This window comes from Cololabis saira, chromosome 2 (assembly GCF_033807715.1).
Source record: "Cololabis saira isolate AMF1-May2022 chromosome 2, fColSai1.1, whole genome shotgun sequence".
In the NCBI taxonomy this organism is placed as follows: domain Eukaryota; kingdom Metazoa; phylum Chordata; class Actinopteri; order Beloniformes; family Belonidae; genus Cololabis; species Cololabis saira.
The window spans coordinates 43,279,563-43,307,044 of NC_084588.1; the positions used below are offsets into that span (position 1 = coordinate 43,279,563).

General features: G+C 40.6%; 1 protein-coding gene across 9 annotated transcripts in view; it reads right to left on the reverse strand.

Annotated features, from left to right (window-relative positions):
* Window positions 1–27,482, reverse strand: part of celf6 (CUGBP Elav-like family member 6) — a 194,415-nt gene that overhangs the window by 44,441 nt on the left and 122,492 nt on the right. For 6 of the 9 annotated variants that reach the window (XR_009784403.1, XM_061746035.1, XM_061746019.1 and 3 more), the window contains exons 3-5: window positions 24,599–24,647; window positions 5,798–5,926; window positions 1,943–2,022 (exon numbers count right to left, since the gene is read on the reverse strand). Coding sequence is in view for 8 of the 9 variants with exons in the window: in XM_061746035.1 (XP_061602019.1) it covers window positions 1,943–2,022; window positions 5,798–5,926; window positions 24,599–24,647 (258 nt within the window). In the remaining variant the exon portion in view is untranslated. The remainder of the gene's footprint in view (window positions 1–1,942; window positions 2,023–5,797; window positions 5,927–24,598; window positions 24,648–27,482) is intronic. The other 3 variants (XM_061746043.1, XM_061746009.1, XM_061746061.1) reach the window with 2 other exon arrangements.

Below are 27,482 nucleotides of genomic sequence, written 5' to 3' on the forward strand. Positions count from 1 at the left end.
TATTCTAATCTCCAGTAAGAATAAAACATCCATTATTTACACAATCTTTAGCCTGGTCAGAGCTGTGACGAGGTGAGATAGGCAAGTCCCCCCAAGACGCGTCTCCTGTCCAACACAGTGCTGTCTAGGCCTGTGTTGAAAAGATCGATTCTCCGATTTTAAATCGATTCTCATATTAATTCCTAAAAATCGATTCATATGTCTAAAGATCGATTTAAAAAAATAAAAAATGTTTTTATTTTTGTTTTTTTTCCATCATTACATTACAACTTTTGGTACTTTTTTGTTTATGCCCAAAAAAGGAATATTTTGTTGGACATGAGAATAACTGGTGCCATGTTTTTGCCTTTAAATATGTCTAAAAGTATGAAAACATTAAAGTTTTCAGTTATAATTGCATAAATTGTCTATATTTCTTTGCTTTATATACTGTCCTGGGGTTACATTTGCATAAATGTTAAAAACCAAATTCTCATAAATGGGGAAAAAATAAAAGCGATTTCTTTCGTCCTCTGTTTGCTGTCCTGGATCTGTTTGATAATTCTGACCCACGATGTTTCTGAAAGCAGTTCTATCAGCATTCTAGGAGCTGATTGGTCCTTACAGCATCATTAGCTGCAATACTTGCTGTTGAATCTCAATATAATACTAGTATTAATATGTAGCATAACTAGACAGTCATATAATTCATGCAACAGCTGATAAAACAGTTTTATTAACAGTAACCCAAATCAATAATCGAATTGGATCGAATCAAAGCGTGATAATCGATTCTGAATCTTAAGAATTGGAATCGAATCGATTCTTGATATTTGAATCGATCCCCAGCCCTAGTGCTGTCATGTAGCGTTGCTCATAGGCCAAATCCATATTTGGATTGTGTATCAATAATTATGGGCTAAAATGTATACAAATACTATTTGATAAAAATGCTAATACTCAAGTTCTTTACACCATAAAAACTGGAATCTTATCCGTCCTTGAAATCCACCATCAGTTGAACTTCAATTATAACAAATGCTTGTTTTTTTGTAAACAGTCGGCGGGAGTGAAGACTGCACAGCATGGTCTTTCCCTTCCCTTGTTAGCCAACATCTCACTTGCTGTATGTGAGAATGAATATGAAATGCCCTTGGGCTCTTGTTACTAAAATTATAAGTTAAATGTTCTTCAGGCTTTTGTTTACAAAAATTACAAAAATGTATTTTTACCGACAGGAATTTTTTTCTTATTTTCTCTGTCACTACCTATATATTTAACTTGCTTCAAAACCCATTTTACGTGTTTTAATATGTACAGCAGCACCCCATGAAAATAATTCAATTTTTAATCTCTTTTTTCAAGTTTAACCTGGATCTTCCCTATAATTCCAGGTTTTATGAATGATATAATAGCGTACGCCTCATACCTATTAATGACACGTTCAAAAATTCAGGTGCAGTGCTGAGTAATCGCGTCTGTATAAGACCGTGAATGTAAATACTCTGGTGGAAAAGTGGCTTGAATGACAGAGGAGAGATGGGTATACTGAGGGAAAACATACAGATAGGGAGTATCAAGCTGTGAACTTCAAAGTGCTGACTGGAAATCGCTTGTTTGCAATCGTACATAGTGAGAATGTGTGTTTATCTGGGCTCACGATGCGGTTTGAGTCACCACAGTGACTCAAACCACCAAATAATAGACGGAGACTCTCACTGTTGAATTTCAAAAAGATGCATCCAGTTGCAGTGGGATGGACACGTGGAATAAAAAGGTTAAAGTATACAAGTCAAACAGACCACTAGGCTTTGGGCCGGTCTTCCTTAAATGTTTTATAAACTTGAGATCACAGGCTGGAGCGAACACCCGGGTGACATTGCATCCCTTGGAGAACGTTCTTCAACACTTGCCACCACTGGGAGGTTACAATGACAGAAGTTGCAGTGAAGGTGATACTTACAGGCATCGTTTGTCCACCATGCAGGCTGTTGATGGCCGCTTGCGCTTCAGCGTGGCTGGAGAACTTAACAAAGGCACAGCCTGTGCACACAGAGAAAAACAGAGGCACATCAGCGAGTCAGCCTTATACAGTGTGGGAGGGGAGCTTTTTTCATGTTATCTGGGTTGTAAATATAAAATGTTGTTTGTGTGTTGAGTGCATAACTCATAGTAAATAAGTCTGATTATACGAAAGGCATAAGCTGTTTGGAATATCCTGCTTCCTGCACATTTCTAATTTGACCCCCTCCACTTCGGAGTTTGGAGCCAAGGCATTTACTATCCTGACTTGTTTGTGATTATTAATCTGTTTAATATTTACACTTTGTGAGTTGTGAGCAGCCACTCATAAAGCAGATTATGATGAGAAAGGCACACTATTCTAATCTGCCTATCTAACCGAATCTTTGCTCACATGCAATTTTAGTCGGGAGGAAGGGTGGGGATTTCTCAAGGGGCATTCAAATCATCTTAAAATTGTTGTGTAGTAACAGCACAAAAGGGAAAAAAAGTCAAAAGAAAACGTTGGCCTGAAGTCAAGGGAGCAGCATTATTCTGACGCATCACTGCATTAACGAGTCAAATAACATTAAAAAGAAAAAACAAGTTGATAATTATGTACCACATGAGTTTTGAAATCATGCACGGGTAAAGGAAGGACAGACACCAAACTAATACACCATAAAGAGAACGCTAGTGACCTGAAATGTGGTGGAACTGAAATGTGGTAATATTCCAAAAGTCATTAAACTAAAAAAGAGCTATTTCTCCGAAGCTTTATGGTTGTCATAGACTGCACAGGGTGTTCTGTTATGTACTATTCTTATCCTTGCCTTCAGGTAGCTCATGTGTTAAGTCAAGAGATGTCTCATTAACAAACTCATGGATTAATTCTGCTCACTTTTCATTAATTGAATAGGACTGGAGACGTAGAGCCACGCAGGCTTTTCCTGGGTTCATTCCTGTAGTCCCATGCAATTCTTGTGCCCATTAAAAACAGTTACAGACATTAAGAAACTTGCTGTACACGACAAGAGCGGCCCTAATGATTTATTCAAACTACAAACACCGATAGGTAGCTGAGGACATATTCTGTGTCAGAAGCACCCCGGTTCTTTTTCTGCATCTCACGACTGAGCTTCTCAATGTGCAAAATTGAACATTTTCTTGACAAAATAAGCGATACTGTGAAGTGAAAGACATGTGACATGTGTGCGCTGAGTGGAAGAAAAATACTACCTTTACTTAAGGCTTTGCATCCGCATTCAAGCCACTCGATAAGCACTTTAAACTGTTGCGTGCAAAAATGTTGTGGGTGGTAAAGGCCATGTGTTCTCTGTACTGCTAAATGCCCTCAAAGCTGTATAGATCTACTGAGGCAAGCAGATGAGTCAAAGAAGCCTTTGATTTTGTCACAGCACTCCAGCACCCTTTAACTTCACTTGAACACCCATCTGGGTAGAGGCAAGAGATCTTTATTTGTCCAACTGTAATGCAACAGCCTACTTTGACTGCAACGCTGTCTTTGAAGGAGAAACCCCATTCAACCTTTTTAGAGATGTTAATAAAGGAGTATTTTCATATCACAAAAGCATTTGACCTTTTTAAGGCGAAGTAACTTTATGTTGGTTCCTGAACAAGTCCATCATTTATCACACCCATGTCGCAGCGAAGCCAGGTACTCGCGTCAAACAGAGCGGTCATAACTGCAGGGCTCAGCTAACACCATGAATGAGAGAGTCATGATCAATATACCGTCTCCTCAAATTTCTTCTGAAAAAGCAATGCTATGGTCGTGCTTTTTTACATGCAAGTTAATGGACAAAGAGTACAGCATCTCAAAAGAACTTGAAGTGCCACAGCCTCATAAATTATAGTGCACATTTGAGTTTTTGAATTTGATGGCTCAAAATGAGAGGGGAAAAAGAAAAAAGAGAGATTGTATTGCTTTCAAGCGAGGGGATCTGCACTGCCTTTTGAATTCCCAGGGTAATAATATGTATGCATGAATTCCATCCCTCTGGATGGGTGACATTTATAACACAACTTAATTATAGACCTAAAAGCCATCTCTCTATTATTCCTGACAATTCGGCGCTCTGTTCAACTCTGGCAGCAAGTGTTGCACTTTGAAAGTACTTTGAGGAGCAGTGCCATAGAGAGATGGATGTTAAACTTCTAGGCCTTTTTATTGGGTGAAGAGGGGTGCTGAAAAGCCTCTGAGTAGCATAAATTTACATCAACAGGGGACAAAGCCTCAACCATGGAAAAGATAGCACTGTCAATTTCAAGGTCTGTCTCATTCAAATTACGGGAACCTTATCCCGAGCGAGGTGGCTGGCAAAATAATTTGCCATAACTTCCCATAGTGATTATGTGAAACTCTTGCACAGGGAATGATACAAATAGATACCTACATATGAGACCTTTGTCTGGTGGTGGCATTCATAGTTAACATTACCATGGACAGGTTTTCCATTACATAACAGAAAAACATGGAAGAAAAGGGGATGATCGAATCACTGATAACAGAGACAAATACCATAGTAGGGAATGTATGGCATGTGACGAGAGAAAGGGAGAAAGTTGAGGTGTGGGACGCAGGAGGGTGAAAAAGAGTGAATTCACAAACGGGAGAGAAAAACCAGCCCCCGTCTGACACAGCAAGATGGTTCTACTTTCATTTTATGCGCTGTCAATCAGCTTGAGGCACCTGAGTAGATAGGAAAGGAGGGAGATGGATAGGAAGAGGGAGAAAGAAAAAGGGAAACAAGCCATGGAGAAAGAAAGGTAGGGGGCCAGAGGGGTGACACAGAGCAATACATCCGACATTAACAATGAGAGGAACGGATGTAGATACAGATAAGTGTGTGGTTCAGTACAGCCGGGCTTCACTTTTCATATACTCAAAAGGATTTGCAACATTGCACATTATCAACTTGCTCTCCTGCACATTCCTCTCACATATTCCGAGGCTCCGTATAGAAGAATAAATTGCAGTCAACAGAGGGGAAAAAAGGTGGAGGCCCAGAACAATGCAATGGGTATTATCACTCTCAATGAAGCTAAGACAAAGACGGAGGGCCATAAATGATGATCTGGAGCCGTTTGCAGTCTCAGAACATTCCCACCTGCATCACACGTTTTATAGCCGTTTTTAATTTGGCCACGCTCTACTAACCAAATAGCACATAACTCGCAGGAAAGAATTCATAAGACGCCCGTTAATGCAGGAGAATCTGCCGCACGGTGAGTGACAACAGCAAACCCCAGAGCCTGGCTGCTTTATTTACAGTAGGACATTATTGGCCAATGGTGTCTCTGGGGAGGGATGATGGGAATGTGGGAAACAAACCTGATTACACCCCTCTGCTTTTCAGATAACAGGAAGAGAAGGCGGAGGAGGGGGTGAGCAAAAAGACGAGGTGTTGTGTGTGTGAGGGTGAGAGGAGCTGCCGTGATGAAGAGACAATGCAAGAGGAAGATCGGGGAAAGAGAGAAGTGATGGGGTGAGGGCAAAAAAGGGAAAGGAAATTCAAACGGGAGTGGGGAAAAAAAAAGGTAAGTGGGAGGAAGAAGGTGTCAGAGCACTGTGACAATGAGGCATGGGGAAAAAAGGAAGTGCGACACACAAGAGACAGTGGAAAAAACAGAATAGCTGAAGGGTAGGATGAGTTGTTCAGAGCAGAGTGCATCACAGACCGTGTCAATGAGTGTGCCACAGCTGAAGCATGGCACTAAAAATGTAAAGATCGCAAAGAGCACACAGAGAGGGACAGACAGGGAGGAAAAGAATGGGAAATGTGTGGGCTCTGACCCTTACTGGCCCCATCAGGCCCTCGAAGGACGGTGCACTCCTCAATCTGGCCGAAGGTCTCGAACAGCCGCCGGACATCGTCTTCGCTCTGCTGCTTGCCGAGCATCCCCACAAACAGCTTCCTGTCTTCTGGATTGGAGGAGAGATGGGGGGGGGGGGGGGGAGGGTGGGTGGAAGGAAGAGGAAAGAGAAGAAAGATATGCTACAGCTGATGGCACCATTCTGCAGATCTGTGGGGAACGTGTGCAATACAACCCACCACCAACGAACGACGACATTATTTTTGCCTCTTTTTTTTTTTTTTTTTTTTCTATTTCAGCAGTCTGGTGTGTTGTTGCTGCTGCTGTTGTTATCGTTACTGTCGTGTGGTGTTCCACCACACCTTGGTACAAACGTGAAACATCCCTGTATTCAGTGAGATGCTGCCGTGATGTTTTCGAAACATGAAGTCAGGAGTGCTGAAGATTTCAGGTGAAAGTAGAAAGGGACTGAAAATATTTTGCTCAGGTAGATCAACTCTTAGATCACCTGGAATGAAACATGCAAGAACAAAATGTGCGTTTTTCACCCCTATAATGATAAGCATATTCATAAAAAAGACTAAACCTCATGTGGAAGTTGAACTATGGTTAAGTAGCCTCAAGACGTTTTAAACCCTTCCCGTATTTGCATCATAATGTTACATAAAAACGGTCTCAGTCAGTGTGTATGGTTTCCTCATTAACATCTAATACACACGCTGCATATTTCTGTTAACATTATGTACGAGCATTGAGAAATGTTTTGTTGTTCTCTTCAACCTTGTAATGTAAATGATGTATGTGCAGAGTTTGGTGAAGCCATTAAACAATGGAAGCTGGAAACAGTATGTATGCGCCATAATGAAAGAGCTGGAAATGTATCAGAAACCCTCGACCTAGGATTTCTGCAGGAGTGTAGTTTGTTATTTTACATTTCACTGTACTATAATGAGGACATTATTACTGTCTCCACACTAAAAATAAAACATGAATATAGTAGAGGAACTTCAGTCTTCTCCTTTAATCCTCTGAAACTTAAAACCCATCAGTAGGTTTCGATGGGCATGCTTTTATAGTGAGAAAATAAATCATCCATCCATCCATCCATCCATCCATGCATCCATCCATCCACTTCCTCTTAACTGGGTATAAATTCCAAACTGCCAACCCTTCCTGTCTGTGTCCATCTCCTCCAGCTCTTCTTCAGACAACACCAAAGTGTTACCAGACCAGCCAAGAGAAGAGATCATTGCAGCGGGTTCTGGGTCTGCAGAGATGCCTCCTCCCAATTGGAATTGCATGAAAAACCTTTCCAGAGAGGCATCTAGGAGATAACTTAACCAGATGTCTGAACCACCACAGCTGGTTCTTCTCGATATGGAGGAGCCCCTCCCGAATGACTGAAGTTCTCCAGGGACCCGCAGGAGGAAATACATTTCAGCTGATTGTATCTGCACCCTCATTCGTTGGGTCCCTACTCATCATGGTTATGGTTAGGAAGGAGGTTAGGAATGCAGATTGACCATTTGGCTCATCTCTCTTCCCCGAAAACAGACAGGCCTAGAGTCCACATCAGTCTGATCGCCTTCTCTCTTCCCACACTTTAGTGAACAAGACCCCAAGATATTTAAGAGTCAAAGAGCAACAGTTCCCTCGCTTGAAAACTGGTCTCAGGGGCCCCCTCAGGGAGCCAAAGCCTGTGCCTTTGGCTGCCACCACCCTTGATTACTAAAACTGACAGTCTTGACAGAAAAAAACAACGACACGATTTTCAATTTTACTCTAGCCCTTGAAGTCATGTGTGACATATACATGTTTCGGCAAAAAAATAAGCAAATATTAACCTTAAACTACAATATATGCTAGGTCTCACTTTTTTCTATAATTTACATTTAGAAAAATACCAATTTGTACCAATAAAATGTCTATATACAAGTCTTCGTCAGCACATCTAAAGTCAGTATTACAATAGATTCACTGGACTTTATACACCTGTTGGTATAAAAAAAATAAATAACAAATAAAATTAAAGCTGCAAGCAGCGATGAATGGGCCCTCGCACCCTTGTGCATGTTCAGGCGTGCTGCAGAGGAAGCGCTTGTATGACATGTAGATGTCTTCAGACCTGGACATTTAGCAGATGACACCACCCACAACTCTATATCAAACCATTCAAAAGTTATGGCAGAAAGTAGGAACTATCAGATATCGACCAATCAGATGAAGGGGGGGGCTAATTTGCAGCAATTATGTTCAAGGACTCAAAACTGAGTCCGATGACACCACCCACGACTCTCTATGTCAAACCATTCAAAAGTTATAGGAGAAAATAGGGACTATCAAATATTGACCAATCAGAAGAAGGGGCGGGGCTAATTAAGGCCAATGGAGGTCAAATATTCAATACTGAGTCCGATGACACCACCCACGAGTCTTTATGTCAAACGATTCAAAAGTTATGGCAGAAAATAGGAACTCACATATCGACCAATCAGAAGAAGGGGCGGGGCTAATTCATGCCAATGAAGGTCAAGTACTCAATACCGAGTCAGATGACACCACCCACGAGTCTTTATATCACACCATTCAAAAGTTATGGCAGAAAGTAGGAACTATCAAATATGGGCCAACCAGATGATGATGAGAAAAGTAATGCGCGTGGTTGCAGGATGGAGACGCACATTTTGACGTATAACACACCTGGGTGCACGTTACGGTTCGGGCCGTATTAACGACCGAAGACATGGCATAAATTGCGGCAAAATTACACGATTAATTTAAAATGGCCAACTTCCTGTTCGGTTTCGGCCATGGCGCCAAGAGACTTTTCTTTAAGTTGCGACATGATACAGGTATGTACCGATTTTCGTGCATGTACGTCAAACCGTATTGTGGGGCTTGAGGCACAAAGTTTTCTAGGGAATGCTGTTGAGCCATTAGGCCACGCCCATTAATGCAAACCGTGAAATATCAAATTTATCCCCAGGCCTGGCTTGCGTGCAAAATTTGGTGACTTTTGGGGCACGTTTAGGGGGGCAAAAAGGCCCTCCTTTCGTCGGAAAAATAAAAAGGAAAACGAAAAGGAAAAAAAAAAAATCCTACAGATACAATAGGGCCTTCGCACGGTAAGTGCTTGGGCCCTAATAAAACAGTTTAGAGGGTGAAAATCATCACTCTCTTAAAATAATGGCTCAACTCACATTTTTTTCTCAAAAAAATAAAAAAAAACCTAACCAAATATTTTGTTAAGTTCTCTTTGGTTTTTGAAAAATATAAGAAAACTCAGACTCAGGTCATTATTTCAAGAGGGTGCTCATACGCGGTAAGAATTGTTAAATTACTGCTGTAAATCGATGAACCATGGAGCAATCGAGAGTACATCCTGACCAAACTTTTGAGAGGTTTTTTTTTCCAAAGCACGATCAAGTACAGGTTGAGAGGTTAAATAAATGTAAAAAAGAAATCACAGTGCAGTCAAAATGTTCCCGAAGCACACAGAGGTTAAAACCCTTTGAAAGCCTATCATCTGTCTTATCGGAACTTTCTTTTTTTTTCTACATTTATTTAAATGATTTTCATCGTAATAATGGTCAATGCCAACTATTTCAATAGCAATCTCCTAAATGCTATCCTCGACTTTGCTGAGCTCCTACAGCAAACATGTCAAACTTAAGGCCAACTCAGGCCAAATCCAGCCCACCCCATCATTTAAACCTGCAAGAACATGGAAAGATAATTATGTACTTACAATACAAACATCAACCATAATAGCATGTCCCAAAAGACATCTTGAATTTGCTACCTGCGTGATGATGACATCTACACACTGGATGCCAGTATCTCAAATTAAGCTCTTTTCTTCAACGGTTTTGTGGTTAAGTCATGGATTAAAAACAAAAATGTCCCCGAAAGGAAAAACTTCTGAACAGGGAAGACAATTTAAAGATACAATAGAAGCAAAAACATGTTTCTGCCTCATGGAGATAGCCAAATCATTTCTTTAAGTAGCCTTAAGGCTAATTTGTTTGTCAAATGTTTGCCAATAGTAATTTCTATATTTTCTGCAAAAGCAATTATGTACTATGATTAAAAACAAAATGAATGAATAAAGAAAGTAGAAACACTTTGTTAGTTCTGCAGTTGCTGATGTGACCCAGGATGAGTCTTGCACCCCTGTCTTAAAAGGTCACTCACATGTATGGGCTCTATACCACAAAATCTTCCACATTCAGGCGGCTGGATTTTTCTAATTAATCATCCTACTGTCCTGACATCAGACAGAGCATTCATCTTCTTTACATCTTTTACATTATGCATCTCCTATTCCTCGGTGTTGTGAAATGAAATGGCTACTAGCAAGAACCTATCGCCAGGACTGATGGAAAGTGGCAGGAAGAGGAGGAAGAGTTTATTGGAAATGACACTGTTGATCTTCAGTGAGTCATTTGAATAGTATGGAGCGGGTGGGGAGCAGGGAGGGGTTGGGGGCTAAAGCATCACCTGGGCCTCGACAGATGTGACGCCTCCTGTACCTGCCAGGCCCCATTAGATGCAGCTGTTCTAAAAATAAAGCACCAGGACTTAATTTTTTGCTGTGAAGGAATCGGATCCCGTTCCGTTCCTGTAAAGTTCAAATGAAACACACGCCCGCTACCTGCATGATCACACAAGTGAACACCTCCATAATCAATGAGGCCACGCCGCCTGTTCTCCACTGCTGGTGTTGTAGCTGTGGTGTCAGTCCATGTTTCCATAGTTTTTTCCTCACACAGCATGATTTCTTAAACCTCCCAACTGAGCACGATATTGCTGTTCCCCCGTTGGAGCTCCAGGGTTAGAAGATTCCCAAAGAGATCACCACAGTCAGTCATGTCGACAGAAATCTGTCAGGAAAACAGACATCTAGCTGGGTGTCGGGCATCAGCCAGGCTGTGAAACTGTAAAGTGAACAGGTGGCAGAGAAAAAAACAAGTCTGATGTGTCACCGTGGTACCAAAGGTGAAGCAATTCAATAGCCTCATCTGACTGGATTTGACTTTTTCGCTCCATTTTTTTTTTCTGGTATCCACTAAGACTGCAGTGTTACAGGCCTTCTGCAATATCTTAATGTTTTGGGACAAAAGTCTCATCTCAGCCCTGGCCTGAGGAGATCTAATGGCGGCTTTGCAGGGCTAATTAACAAGCCATGAGCGAGGTAATGAACTTTCCAAATGCGCTGGCAAACGCAAAAATAAATCACACCCCAGTGAAGGCATTAAAGGAAGTGTGAGTGTACTTCTGAGCCTTCCTTTGGGAGAGCCACAGTGAGAAAATGAATTTGGAACTGCTATCTTTTCATTGCCTGACCTAAGAGTGTCTCAGTCGGCCCACTGCATGCCCTGGCCAGTGTATAGATTGCTATTAATTAGTCCACTTTGCACATGTCACCCAAGCAGCTCTTATTGGATTTTGCAAGTTACTACTCATCTCCGATAGCCAGTTGCAAGGTTTAAATTTGCCATTTTGCAAATGTGTCTATATTTATATGTCCTGAAAAACACCCTCCATGGTTCCATCACTCCAAATGAGTCCAATGAGTTATCCATGAAAAGTGAGGAGTGGAGGAGAAAAAAAGCACACTTCTGACTTCTCAAGCACAGTCATGTACAGTATTTGCATTAAGAGGGGTGATGATCTTCAGATGGAACTCACTAAAGCTGCAGAAGTATGGCAAAATTCATTGAGCTGACTATTTGACCTCTTTGTACTTATCTTTCATTGAGAAGGGCTCATTTTATCCTTCAAACTGAATTGAGGCAAAGAGCTGGAGAATATTTGAGCTGTTCAGCACTTCTCTCCTCTACTCTGAACAGACCTTTGTAATCTGCTCTTCAAACATTACTACTACTTTAAAAACAATAATGTGTGAACATGTGTGCAGTTCTTTTTTTCTTTTCTATCTTTTTTTTTTAATATTCAAACTCCATTAATGAATCAATGAAAAGCTGGAACATTTGGTTTGAGGTATTAAATATCAAAAGACACGACGTACATGGATGTCACATATCCCGTCAGTAAATGTGTTTCTATTATCCATAAAATTGTAGGCTGTATGAATATATCTATGGTAAGTTGACGATAAAACAGTGAAGTTTTATTTCAGGCACCAGCGAGTGCACACTCACACAACTGTCATGCACACATCATCTTCTTATTTCACCCCCACTGCTCCGTCTCCAGACTGAAGGTGGGAGCAATTGTGTGGAAAATGGTTCCACGTCAGTCTCCAGCCATGTCCAAACTAAGGTGGCATGTGGACAGTCCCATTTTATGAATGCAAATAAAAAGGGAGATCAAAAAAGTTATCAAAACACTACTGACATGTGACAATTGCTTGTCTCAGGAAGCCTTTTCATTTCAGCACCCGGTATATTAAAAATTAATGGATTTTGCACAGACGCCATATGCTGTCAAGATTGATGCTTCTCCCTCTGGAATAAAGTGCTACTTGTGTTGTAGGCTGCGGTATATGCATATAGATTGTGCTTTTCTTTTCCTCTCTTCTCCGTTTGTCTCCGTGTTGCTCCCTGCATATCTTTGTCTTTACCCTTTATTGTCATTCCTCACCCTTCTCTGTCTCTCCAGGCGACAAAATCAGCTGCTGCGAATTCTACTTTTAAAAAGTTTGCGCTGTTGTTTGCCAACGATTTGAATGTTCTCTTAAAAGAATCATTTCCCTCCACCGGTGTTGTGGTAAATATTCCTTTTTTTTGTTTCCATGGTCCCATCACTTCTTACCCAGTGGCAGTGTTGTCAGGGAAGCTCGGTGGTGGTAAGTGTTCAGAGACCATGGACAGCTGCATCCAACGATAAAAGATGTATACTAGACCACTGGGTGCATTTCAAATGCAGTGTAATGTTCCAGCCAGCGCACAAAGAAGTTGTGCTTCTTATGGACTCATTAGAAAAGTCTGATGCTGGTACACTGCTGCCTGGGAGCCGCACCATCAGACAAACTCAGATGTAGGCGTATCGACTGCAAGCACACAGTTTTGGGAACTGCTGCTTGATACTAATTTACACTCTGTGTTTTCTTATGATTTAGCTCATTTTTGTGAGTTGAGAATACAGGAGGCTGTTAAGAATCGTAAGGTTCTTTTCAAAATGAGCTTTTTTTTTAAGATAATGAGTATTAAATATTTACAAACAATGGAACAAAACAAATCCACGAATCGTTATTTATTTTTGCTTACGTGAATAATTTACATACTGTACTAGAAGCTTATCTTTGGTGCACAACTAGTACTATAATGTCTATAGGGTCATGTTTATATGAAAAACCATGCATTTGAAAAGCAGTGAAGTAGGGCTGTTCGATTAATCGATTTTAAATCGTAATCGCGATTATGTAATTAGAACGATGTTAAAACGTGAAAATCGTAAAATCGATTTTTAATTTTTTTTTTTTTTTTTTTTTTTACCTGGTCTGCACACATATTAATGATTGATACCACATTAATGACTGATGGAAATACCTCTCAATACCTGCGACAAGTGCCCCATGGGAGAGGCTCTTTAGTGTAGGAGGGGGCGTGGTAACATGCCACCGGTAGACCGGCTCGTGTTCCTTGCAAAAAACTTGCAAATGTGAACAGCAAATGTAATGACTGACATTACACACCTCTACCTCCTTCATGGGTTGCATTATTATTTAGCATGCAAAGACCCAGTTTAGTTTAATTAGAAAATGTCTTGTTTTATTTAATTGGAAATATAACTTACTGTATGTTTGCAAGTGCTGATTTGCTGATTTTTTTTTTCAGAGATAAAACTTTATATTTTATTATGTTTTTTAAAACTGTTTTTCAACTTATTTTACAGAGTTTTGCACTTTATTCATTAATTTTTGGTTTAATAAGAGCAAAGTTTGCACTTAAAGCCCAATGGGGCAAATGTTCTATAAAAAAACTGCATATTTGAAATCATTTTGCCTTTTGTCAATTCACAAAATAATCGTAATCGAAAATCGGATTTTGAGAGAAAAAAATCGAGATTTTATTTTTGGGCAAAATCGAACAGCCCTACAGTGAAGAAAAGCAAATGACAATCTGGTTTTAGAAAAAAACACAGTACAGAAACTGCCCTCGTCAGAGTTATCAATGATCTGAAAATTAACACAGACAACCACAAAGTCTCTATTCTACTTCTCGACCTTAGTGCAGCTTTTGATACTGTGGACCATGTCATTCTACTTCAGCGCCTTGAACAGTGTTTGGGCCTCAGAGGCTCAGTTCTTAACTGGTTTTCTTCATATCTAAGTGGTAGATCTTTCTCTATTTCGGTTGGCAGCTATGAATCTGATAATGTCAGCATTCAATATGGAGTCCCACAAGGGTCAATTCTAGGTCCCCTACTTTTCAATGTGTATATGTTACCACTTGGGTCCATCATTCGGCATCATAATATTCAATATCATTCTTATGCTGATGACACACAACTATATGTATCTGTTACTGCCAATCATTTGAGCCCAGTCGATGACCTCATTCAATGCATTACAGATATCAAGTATTGGATGGCAACAAACTTTTTACAGCTAAATGAAGAAAAAACAGAGATTCTTTTAATTGGTCCAAGTGCTCTGAGGCAACATATTCTCCCTTTATTAACTCCTCTGTCAATAAAACCTTGTGAGCTTTTCAAAAACCTGGGTGTTATTTTAGATGCTGATCTTAACTTCCAGAAACACATAGCTAATGTCTCCAGGAACGGCCTTCTATCATCTCAGAAATATATCTAAAGTAAGATGCTTTCTGTCACAATCAGACTCTGAAAAGCTGGTTCATGCCTTTATCTCCAGTAGATTAGATTATTGCAATGCATTTTTTGCAGGACTAACAAAGCAAGTGTTACAAAACCTCCAGCTTATTCAAAATGCTGCAGCTAGAATTCTAACAAAAACCAGGAGGTATGAACACATCACTCCTGTTTTGTCCTCTCTTCACTGGCTCCCTGTTAAACAAAGAGTAGATTTTAAGGTACTTCTTTTTGTCTTTAAATCTATACATGGCTTAGCTCCCTCCTACATAGTTGACATGCTGACTGAATACATTACGGACAGATCCCTTAGATCATCAAATAAGAGTCTTCTAATCATTCCTAGAATCCACACTAGATCTGCTCATGGGGCTTTCAGCCACTACTACACTCTCTGGAATTCCTCTCTGCAGGAACTAAGGTCTGCTCCAACAGTGCCCACTTTCAAAAGCAGACTAAAAACTTACCTTTTTGCACAGGCGTTTGACTAAACTCATGGTTGGCAGGGTGATCGCACTTTTGATAAAATGGAATTATGGTTGTTATTATTGTTTTTTCTCTTGTCATACTCGTTATCTATTTCTGTTATTGTAAACTTGTAATTTTGTTTGTTTGTTTGTTTATGTATTTTTGAGCACATTGAGTCCATGCTCGTAATGTGAAATGTGCTTTATAAATAAAATTGACTTGACTTGACTTGACAATCATTTGTAAATAAATTAAAAAAAAAGTTAAATTGCAAAAGAAGTTGTCTAAGCTGTCCCTCAATCAGAAAAGGAAACCAGGAGTGTGCATGTTCCTACATCAGCAAAGAGTGGAGGTCATTGCTATCTGCACTCACCAACCACTTCATGCGGTACACCAACTGGGTCGAACCCTCTTTTGCCTTTAGAACTGCCTTAATTCTTCCTGGGATTAGTTAATTTCAGTACAATTTAATTATTTTGAGACATACCGCATTATGATAGAGTAGCCATCCGAAGATCGGTAGACTGTGGTCATAAGGGATGGACATGGTCAGCAGCAATGCTCAAGTGGTATTTAAAACATGCTCAGCTGGTGCCTGCAGTGTTGCACGGAAATATCCTGCACACTGCTAAATCAAAACATAATTGAAGTCCAGATTTAATGCAGGATGGATCCGTGCTTTCATGTTGTTTATCACAAATCCAACTTCCATCTGAAAGTTGCAGCAGAAACTGAGACTCATTAGACCAGAATACATGTTTCCAATCCTTTATTATCCAATTTTAGTGAGTCTAGTCTCCGTTTCCTGTCCTCCGTGGACAGAAACGGTACCCAGTGTGGTCTTCTGCGACTGTATATCTGCTTTAACACATCAGACGTGTACTCGAATGTGGATACCTTGATAATAACAAGTGGTTATTTGGATTACTTTTTCATTTCTCTTGCCTTTCTATAATTTCCAACTAGCTATTCTGCTCCCACCTCTTGTCAAATAGCAATTTTCACCCATAAAACTGCCACCCACGAGACAACTTTAATTTTCAGTAAACACTAAAGATGGTTGTGCAGGTCACACTGACCAGGTCTATGTGCTGCAGCAACTCTCAAGCAGGTACTACAACGAAGAAAGATTAAATTTCCCATTTCAATTTCCATTTGTTAAATGTTTTTGTCCTTTTTGTTGTAGTGTTTTGACTGAAACATGTGATAGGAATGTAATTAAAACCTCAGGAATCAGTGTCAACAGAAAAAACCATCATGTCTCCTTTGAAAGAGCACTTTAAAAATGATGTATTCCTCTTAAGTGTATCTGCCAGCTGCAATAAACCAAATGGCAATACATTGTCATTACGAATGGCATGTGTTGCATTTCTTCAGAAATTTAAAGGGAAGAATCTAAAATTGTTTTTTTCTGTTGTGATAATCAGGTTTCTTTTTTAAACAGCAGGTCCCTGAAAGCTAACAAGCTGATGCCTGAGGGCTTTCTGTTTGCTCTAAATAAGTTTAATTGAAACCACTTTTCCTTTATTAGCTTTATCAAATTCATCCTTTTCCGCATGTTGATGCTGCACTAGGGTCAGATTGAGTTTGTGTCCCAAGCTTTTATCAATCTTTCATTCCTTTCACCTAACAGATATTTCAAATTGCAAGCTTTAGGTCTTATTGACTCACTGCGAAAAAACTTCCACACCAAACTCATGTGCGTGTAAAACTGTGTGGCTGTCTCATTGTGATGTTTTTTTTTTCTTCCCAATTTACATAAAAAGGCAGAGTGCTTTGAGCTTGATCTTTTAGTCACCTGTCAAAAGTTGAACATTGGCCAATTTGGATTAGCAGTCAAGTCATCAGTACTTCCCTTACACAAACAGAAACATCAATATTTTTGTACAAGTATAACATCTATCTTTTTTTTAACATTAAAAAAAGAACAAGTTTATAATCGATGTTAATGTATAATTGGAAATTGATGGACCAGATAAAAACAACACAAAGACCAGCTGAAGACCTGCAGTTAAAGGATATAGCCATACTTGTTTTTGTATGCATTTAAGATGTAGTTAAACTATTTACACAGTTTTTGAATTAGCCTTAATAAAAAAGTCTCAACCACATGTCTATTATAAAAAAGTCTTTATGGATACAAAGTAGTTTGATACTCAACGGTATATTTAGGGAGGCAACTCAGGATCTTACAAGCAATTATACTTACTCAGCTGGATTTAATATCCTAATTTGTCTCAATGTAGTGGGCTTATCCATGTTACAAATATTAGCTGCTGGCACTTACGCCATCTTTTCCCAGCTATCTTCTTTAGAGGTTACACATGAGCTTATGAACTGGGACCAACGGCCCGTGAATGCAAAAAGCAGCTTAGCGGGAGGTTGATTTTCACCAACATGAGCAGCACAAGCGACCCTTTACCATTCCAAAGACTCATTTATTCTAATTTTAATAATCAACTATATCACTTTTAAATAAATATTAAGTATTCTAAATAAATATGATTGGTTATGCACTGGGCAGCACGGTGGCTTAGAGGTTAACACTGTTCCCTCACAGTAATAAGGTTCCTAGTTCCACTCCAGGGCCCGACGGGAGTTTGCTTGTCCTCCCTGTGCTTGCGTAGGTTCCCTCCGGGTACTCCGGCTTCCTCCCACAGTCCAAAAACATGCATACTAGGTTAATTGATGATTCAAAATTGCCCATTGGTGTGAGTGTTAGGCCCCGTTTACACGGAGCAAAAACGGAGGCGTTTTCATGCATTTTGGCCGCTCGTTTACACGAAAACGCAGCTCAAAACCACCAAAAACGATCATTTCTGAAAACTCCGGCCAAAGTGGAGATTTTCAAAAACTCAGTTTTCACGTTTGCGTCTAAACAGAGGAAAACGGAGGAAAACGGAGATTTAAGCTTCGGAACGTCACATTATGCACCAGAAACTCACCAGCGTCATGTGTGCGACCTGTGTTTACAATTAGTTTGGCCACCGTCAATATTTTCTTGTATTTTACCTGTTTTATATTCTATATAAAAGACTCTCGTTCCGTCTTGGAAGTGAAGCCTGAATTATGGTCCCGCGTTAAATCGACGCAGAGCCTACGCCGTACGGTGTGCGTCGCCGTGTACCGTACGCCGTAGGCTCTGCGTTGGTGTAACGCGGAACCATAAATCAGCCTTAACTGGAAGTTACATGTGCCATTTGTTGATGTTTTTTCCATGATTCTGATTGGCTGGCATGACGTTAACAGCGTTTTCATGCGGGTCCGTGTAAACGAGGATATTTTTGAAAACGTAGAGGGGAAAATATCCGTTTTTGTAAATACCCGGCTACGTGTAAACGTGGCCTTAGTATGTCTGTCTGTATATCGCCCTGTGACCTGTCCAGGGTGTACCTGCCTCACGCCTGGGATAGGGTCAAGCGGACCCCCGTGACCATGAATCTGATAAAATGGGTATAAAAAAATGGATGGTTGGATGGATGGTTATGCACTCATACAGCCATTTCACTATGTGGGTTGTGCCCATGTGTCCTTAATGATGTTTGATGTTGTTTGTTCGTTGTGACTGGTTATGAATGTTTGATCCTAACTGCATATAAGGATGTACGCTCAGTTGTATGTTCATACATGTCACAATCCTGCCAAACATGGAACATTTCCTGAATATGAAAACTCAAAGCCTGCATTGGTTTGATAGAAAAATGACATGAAGTAACATGCAGAAGATGAGCATCTATTATGAGACATGCCATGGGTGACAATAAGTAACTTTAGCTCCCTAAACCTAACCAGCTGCTGCCAATGCCGAACCAAATAGGTGGAGTTGAAAGTAAATGGTGAGGAAACCAAAAAATCAAGTATCTAAAGTACTGGGTTGGCGTCAAGTTCTGGAGCCTTTTCATTGTATTCATGAGTCTGACTCAAGTACCATTTGCCTTAGCCTTTAAACGCATAATTTTTCACTCATCAAAACTGGTCAGTTCTTTTTTGTTGTAGTTTTCTGAATTAATGTGAGACTGAAAGGAAGTTTCACATTTAATATAAAAAGTTTCTATGAATGACAGATAATTGTATGTCCATAGATGGTACACTTATGTAATCAGAGAGGAAGGCAGGTGATTTCTATGAAAAAATTACTGTTGGAATCAGCTTATTCAAATGAGATTTTACATATCCCTTGAACATGTCCAATTGGGCTCTTCAAAATCACTGTCAGTAGTTTCAGCTTTACTGCAGTTTTTAAGTTATACATAGCATGGGTTTTCATAGTGAGCACACTATAAAACTGTGCACTGTATATCGGTAGAGCGGCTATGTCTCAACAGACTTTGCTTTGTCTTTCACAACACACTCAACTACCTGATAGGGCACATTCTACCTCCGTCTTATGCTTACCTCCTACTAATTAGACCCATTCCTGTGAAGATGATGAGCAATCACACACTAAACCTTCACGCAGGTCCATATTTAATGCATGCAAGTGGATTATCCTGTAAAATGAAGTGGTAAATGGAATAATCAGAGGAGAAAATAAATAAATGAGTTGTCAGTGTATCAGACATGAGAGGATAGAGGCTTTATGACTGTACAAGCATTACTCAGACCTGTCACATCTATTTAACAAGTGCGGCGGAGAAGTGGCCGGTAATTAAAGAAACTTATGGGAAAAAGCTTCAGTACAGTGTATTAACTTCTTCCAACTTCTTTTAATTACATTATAACTATGTATATTCTCTAATAATATGTGGTACTTCTCATCTTTGGAAATTCCTAGGTTTGATACATCCCTGTGTCAGTGTGATTTGTAGCACACACAACCACCAGGGTTCTTCTTGGTTTTTCACAGTTTTGTGCAATCGTGTCCAGAGGCCAAGAGGGATCTTTTGGCTTCATTTGCATGTAAAGTGGTGTGCTCTCCTCCATGGGTGTGAAGTGCCCCTAGACAGCCCCTCCCTCGTGGCCTGCCACACTGAGCCAGCCAGCAGCCTTCACTCTTCCCCACCTGCTGGGGTAGGGCATGAAAGCACTCTGCGTAACATCTTTAAGGTCCTGTCAATCTCTTCACCACCCGACTGAGGTCGGCCTTCTGAAGAGCAGCAGGTTGGCAAGGACAAACATGACCCATTCACAAAGACCTCCCCCCCTTTAGCCAGTCAGGCAAAAGCCATGGACCAGATATTAAAAGGACTGAGTCAAGGCTGGCTTAGTATCAAATACAGGGAATGGTATTTATTGGCACGTTTAGTGCTTGTAATAAGGTGAAAATAAAAAAAATAAAAAATATAAAGGTTATTTTTAACAGTTTATCTTTACAGGTGATTGTTTTGGGAGTGATGGGTAATATACATAGGACAGGGGTGTCCAAAGTCGGTCCTCGAGGGCCGCAGTCCTGCATGTTTTAGATGTGTCCCTTTCTTTATCAAACCGTGATACAAGGAGCTTGGTCATCAACAGAACTATCCACACTTTGATGACAAGGTGGTGACGACCGTTAATTAGAATCAGGTGTGTTGATGCAGGGAAACAACTAAAACATGCAGGATTGCTGCCCTCGAGGACCGACTTTGGACACCCCTGACATAGGACAACTCGATGAAGTGTTTGTTGTTGTTTTTCACTTTTTAATTCTTAGAAAGATTGAAAGACATTTGCATATATGTCCTACAGTACCTGGGATCATTAAGTGAGTCAATAAACCTGGAGAGATATCAGTGCATAAAGGGTAAAGGCGCATACATGAGGATACAGTCTGAACGGTCCTTTAGGTGCTACCTCATCAAGATTCATTCACCTATTGCTGATGTAAGCACATGGGCAATAGATCACTTTGGAAAAACTATGTAACTTCTGTTCAAATGCCACTTGAAACTATACTGTTCAAAAAGAAGTCTTAAATGATGATACGATCATTGCAATGATCCTGGCACTGTATTAGTATCCAAAAATTGAAAGTATAGGCATCTAACAAACTAGGGTGAGATGACAATGCAGAAAAATGCATTTTGAGCGGCACTTAGGGGAAAAAGTAGATGTTGATGGGGTTGTATTTTGAGACGGTGTTGAAACCATCTTGTCAGAGTTAATAAAATGAGAGAATGTTGGTGCCTAACCCATCATCTTTCTTCTCATCAGTATGTCTCCAGTCACATAACAGTACCTTGAGAAGTGGGACCTGGCTCTAAGATTGTGTTTAGATAATGGCCATCTCCAATCATAGATAATCTGGCCCCATCTTTTTTTCACAGACATAGCGGCAGACAAGGTCAAGGCGAAAAAGATTCCTGGCGAGGCGAGGCGGAGATGGGGATAGGGTGGCTCCAAGATGATTTACTGCTGAGATTCACTCAGCTGCCTCCATCACCCTCCGTTAACTTTCTCATCCTGTCATCTCTTCCCCCCTCACTCTTTTCTGTTTTCCATCTCTTACACTTTTGCATTCCTCCATGGACCCTGTCCTGAATCCCAGCTCCTCTCTCTACTACTTGCTTCATCTCACCCTTTGCAATGCGGTACCAATGAAGATGGGAAATAGGGAAGAAAAAGAAATAAAGAAAGCAAGAACAGATCAAGAAAGGTCTACTTTTCATCATTTATGTTTGTTCGGATTAGAAAAAAAATGGTTTTCAAATGGAAGTATATTACTGGCTGTTCCCTCAATAACCACAGGGTGATGATCAAAAGACATCCCCCTCAAATTAATTAAAACTGCACGATTTATACAGGAAAAATGGTGTTAGGTACATGGAGTACAAGAGGTTAGTTGACTCAAGGGACACATGTAGATTTAAGGGCTGTGTGACTCCTCTCCTGTGCTCTGTTCTATCTTGAAAATCCAATGAGAAAAATGAGGTAAGACATGAGTCATTGTAATAGACAGCCAGAGAATCAGCTCTGTGATCCACAATGGCAGCCTAGTGGTAGGATTGAGTGCTCCCCCCCTCCCTTCTCCTCCTAACACTCTAGTATCCCCATAGATATGATGTCTCACAGAGACAGAGGGAACAAAAGGGGGGCTACTGGAGCCTAAAAACGGAGCAGTGGGCCCTAATACCTTCACAGTCACGTACTCTAGACCCTGCACAGGTTTCCATGACAGATAATTGCTGATGTCTTTGTAGTGATAAATGTGACTCCATTCTCGAGGTGCAAAAGTCTTGGTTCAGCCCTAGGTTTGACAGCCCAGTGGCCCCACTGGGACTGGTGTACCTGACTAGCCCTCAGCTTTCCACAGATGAATCCCTATCTACTTTCTCTCCTTTAGTCAACCCCAGCTGGGCTGTCTATTTTCCTTTAACCACAAGCCTTCATAGTAAATCTCATTTCATTGTCAGCCGTGACTGTGGTTTACTTCCCTGACCTGTCTGCTGACTTCCTGTTGCTATTAACGCTCAATATCTCTGTTGGGGCCTGTCTGCTTGGTCTTATTTCATTCTGTGCTGTGTCCTATCCTGTCCTCCCATATAGAAAGTTCATCTGACAGACTAGCAGGGACTGTGCCAGAGTAAGAACCCTCTGTATTTCATTCACGCTGCCTATTCATCTTACTTCTCTTTCTGCAGAAAAAAAAGGTAGTAATTGATATTGGGACCCATCCATCCTCCCCTCTTAAGCCCAGAGATCCAATTTATCTTGGTGAGAATGCCGATTGGCTCTCTCCCAGGCCTTGTCGGTCAGACTTTGCCTGTTTTTCGATGGCCGTTAATTAAAGTGCCACCATGACAAAAATAAGATCTATATTTGGTTGTGTGTTGCAATGGAAATGGGCCATTTGATTCACACTTGTCTACATTAATCAGCAAAGTGGCTCAAACTAATCTGACCTAGGCAGTCTAAATCACCACTCCAAAATGAAAGCACGGGGCTGACACAGAACAGTCCAATTAGATCCGATTCAGTCCATGTAAATCTTTAACTGGCTTAATCTGCGTTAGTGATGTTAGTCACAAATGGCCTCAGAATGATGAAGTCAATCGCTATGTCAGTCAGACTATAAAAGGAAGCATTGACACACAATCAGCACTAAATCAAAGAAGAATTAGCAACAATAATAGACATGTTTACACTTAAAAACGGCTATTGTATTTTGTGAAATCGTGTTTAACAGAAAACTTAACATCACACAATGGCTAAACCTATAGCTGTTTAAATGCAGTTTAAGATAGTTTCATGTTTAGTTTCAAAGTAAATTAAAAACTTAAGTCAGTTTTGATTCCACATATCTATCAATTATAGACAAAAATTAAGATCTTATTTTACCATCCTTTGTTGTTTAACGCAGTTTTAAATAAATCATAGGATATTACTTATCACCAATTAGTGATATAAATAATGGTTGTACATAAATATGAAAAAAACAGATCTTTTGTGATACAAAAATTCATAATTTTTGTGTAAGTAGTAAATTGGAAACATTTTATTATCATATCATTCTACGCACTGCATCAAGAACTGCTATTTATTAATAATTGATATAACTGTATGGGTAAAAAAAATCCATTTGGGAAACCTTTGTCCGGCACTATAATACAAAGCTACATTAACAGATGACAAAAAATACAATTTCTACAGGTGGCATGGACATCTCTGGACTCAGAGGAATCTGTTACGGAGCATGGTGTTATGGTGTGGTCGGGGGAAAAAATTGCCTATGTGTGCTCTGGAACACAGGTAGAGGAGGACTATCCAGATATTTTTCAGCAGTGAGATCAAAACCCAGGTTCTGTGATGATTCGGGCTTGTATCAGTGCCCTGGGGAAAGTTCATTTGAACTTCTGTGATGGCAGCATTTGTGCAGAAAGGTGCATGGTTCATTTTGGCCAAATACAAATACTGTACATCCAAATGAGTAAAAGCAACCCAGCTCTGACTGACAATTTGTAAAAAAAAAAAAAAAGAAAAAAAAAAAAACAGTCGCTGTTACTTGATGAATAATTCCACTGCATAAGATATTTGGACTTTCTCCGTCATAAAGATTCAACTTTAAATCTGACTCGAATTTAAGCAGGAAAGGGAGGATAGGAAGTTTGTGTGGTTGTGCAAATGTTTCAGTCTACTCTGTCAGTGAGTGTTGACACGTACTGTAGTCTCCTCTTGTCTGTTTACAAGTTTTACTATGACTGTGGAAATTTCATGCTGGGGACATCTGCTCTACCATTCTTTTCATTGTTGATATTATTATCATCATTATTACCAACTATTTGTTTGCAACAATTTTTTTCTTCTTTCTCTTCATGTTTCTCAGTTTTGTCTTTGAACTGCTCTCAGTGACTGTGAACCTGAGACAGCTCCTCTGCTGGCACAGATGGGAAGTCAATAGAAGCAAGTGACCTATATTACAGGCTATTCTACTAACTCCCAGTGTGTCTCGAGAGAGCAGAATATTAAGGTTTGCATGGACTGTTCTGGTGTATTTGTGTGTTTGTGTAGTGTGTGTGTATGTGTGTGTGTGTGTGTGTGTGTGTGTGTATGGGTTTTTTTAAGAGGGGTGTTCAACAGAGACCAGAGGAAGGTTAATTACCTCCCCGTCCTTCGCTGTCGGCTGGCTTCACCTGGATGGGCCGGTTCATCTGGAGAGAGACAGAAGTAGGGGAGGAGAAAGAGGGAAAGAAAAGAGGGGAAATCCCAGGTTAGCTGGAACTTATAGGAGCAACTGTTATGATTTGTAAAATAGAAAAGGAAAAAAAAAATCCAATTTTCTTGGTGTCAGTGTCCTAAGTTTTTTCTGCTCTGTGAGCTACTGTAAGCACAAAACTGAAATAGTGACGATGGTGCAAAAAGAGATAAATCTGTGCAAGACTCCATGCCAGCGTGTTTAATTAATCCAGGGTAATGTCTCTAGAGATGCCTGAATTCCCCTCACAGTTCAGCAGAATTAGCACTTTTCAATGACGGAGCCACACTGGGTGTCAGATGGCGCTTAGAGATTAATGCCATTACATCAGCCACTCCCAGTCCAACTGGGAGAGGTCCTTTCTGGCTGGCCCTTGCTCTTCCTGTCCCCTCCTGGCTCCAGACTCCCAGTCACCTGCTATATCCTGCTCATCCCTGACCCTCTGCAATCCCTCACCCTCCCTTCATCCCTCCCTTCTCTCTTGCCTCCGTACACAGAAATATTTCTGCAACTCACAACCATGAAGCCACCGCTCCACTCAGCCAGTTAGCTTGTGTGCAACATGGTCATGAAACACTTTTTGAGATGTTAACTGTGGAAAATCTCTGGAGAACTTCCATTGTAGAGATGAGGGCAAAACATGGCCCATACATACAGTATATATACACACATATACACTCACCAGCCACGTTATTAGGTACACCTATCCAACTGCTCATTAACGCAAATTTCTAATCAGCCAATCACATCTCAGCAACTCAATGTATTTAGGCATGTAGACATGGTCAAGACGATCTGCTGTAGTTGAAACTGAGTATCAGAATGATGGAAGAAAGGTGATTTAAAGGGAACCTATTATGAAAAACATGTTTTCTCTTGCTTTAACATATAAAAAGTGGTCTCCCCTCAGCCTGCCATCTCAGAGAAGGAGGAAAGTAACCAAATTCTGCAGTGTCTGTACAGTCCACCCGGATGAGCCATCCAGTGTGATGTGGCTTCTATGAGCCGTTCAGATTCTGCTCCCGTCATTACGTAACGACGGGAATGATGCGTGAAACCACGCCCACAACTAACTCTGCCGGCCGGAGCTTCCGCCATTTTTTCGTAGAGGTGTATCGTGATGGCGTCTGTTCGAGCTAGACATGCAAATTGCTCTGTTGTTGGTTGTAAAAACCAACACAAGCGATGCTTTGTGCCCTCCCCTGCTACGTGTCATTCAGGCAGCCAATCAGCACAGAGCCTCATTATCATAGCCTCCCCGCCCACTCAGAATCCCGCATAGATAATGAGGTTAGAGATTGGGAAGATAAAGACATGGCTCAGAGGCTGAATTTCTAATTTATTTAGCAAAAACAATCAAAAGCTTGTTTTTAAGACATTCAAGGCCTGTTTAAAATAGGTATTAGACGCCATAATAGGTTCCCTTTAAGTGACTTTAAAAGTGGCATGGTTGCTGGTGCCAGACGGGCTGGTCTGAGTATTTCAGAAGCTGCTCTCTAGGGTTTACAGAGACTGGTCCGAAAAAGAGAAAATATCCAGTGAGCGGCAGTTCTGTGGGCGCAGAATGAATAGGAGAATGGCCTACTGGTTCGAGCTGATAGAAAGGCTTAAATAACCCCTCGTTACAACCAACGTATGCAACAGAGCATCTCTGAACATACAACACGTCGAACCTTATGGCAGATGGGCTACAGCAGAAGAAGACCACACCGGGTGCCACTCCTGTCAGCTAAGAACAGCAAACTGAGGTTACAATTCGTACAGGCTCACCAAAATCCGACAACAGAAGATTGCAAAACATTGCCTGGTCTGATGATTCTCGATTTCTGCTGCGACATTCGGAGGGATGGGTCAAAATTTGGTGTCAACAACATGAAAAAAAGGATCCACCCTGCATGTGTTAATGCCCATCCCTTTATGACCATAGTGTACCCATGTTCTGATGGCCACTTCCAGCAGGACAACGTGCCATGTCATAAAGCGCCAATCATCTCAGACTGGTTTCTTGAACATAATGTGTTCACTGAACTCAAATGACCTCCACAGTCACCCGCTCTCAGTCCAATAGAGCAGCTTTGACATGTGGTAGAATGGGAGATTCACATCATGGATGTGCAGCCAGCAAATCTGCAGCAACTGCGTGATTCTATCATGTAAACATGGACCAAACTCTCTGAGGAATGTTTCCAGTTCCTTGTTGAATCTATGCCACAAAGGATTAAGGCAGTTCTGAAGGCAAAAGGGGGTCCAACCCGGTACTAGGAAGGTGTGTGTGTGTGTGTGTTGCCATGAGATAATCCACTTATTCTTCACCCTGGAGATTTTTTTAAAGAGTTTTATTCCCTGAGAACACCTATTAGCAGAACATATAATATTGTGTGTATTTTTAATCACTTCAGTTGGCTTCAGTTCCAACATTTGAGTGCTTGTGACTGACACAACGCTGCCCACTCAGATCAGTCAGCTAGAGCAACATAGTGGGTGTTGGGCCCTCAGGCAACACAACATTTGACGGGAGTTGACACGAGCTCAAACCATGGCTAAATATAGATGTCAGAGTGGTGAACATAAATATAGGCAAGTGTATACATTGTGACTACATCACGACACCCCTGGAAAGTGTTGTACTCTTCTGGCAATTTACTGTGACACCGGAACAAAGCCTAGATGACAGATGTGCCACAGAGGTGGTGCTCAAAAGGAAAGACCTCGGGGAGGTTTCAACAAAATAAATAGTGAAAATTATCATAAACTGCTATTTTCTCACAAATTTAAACTTTTTATTATTATT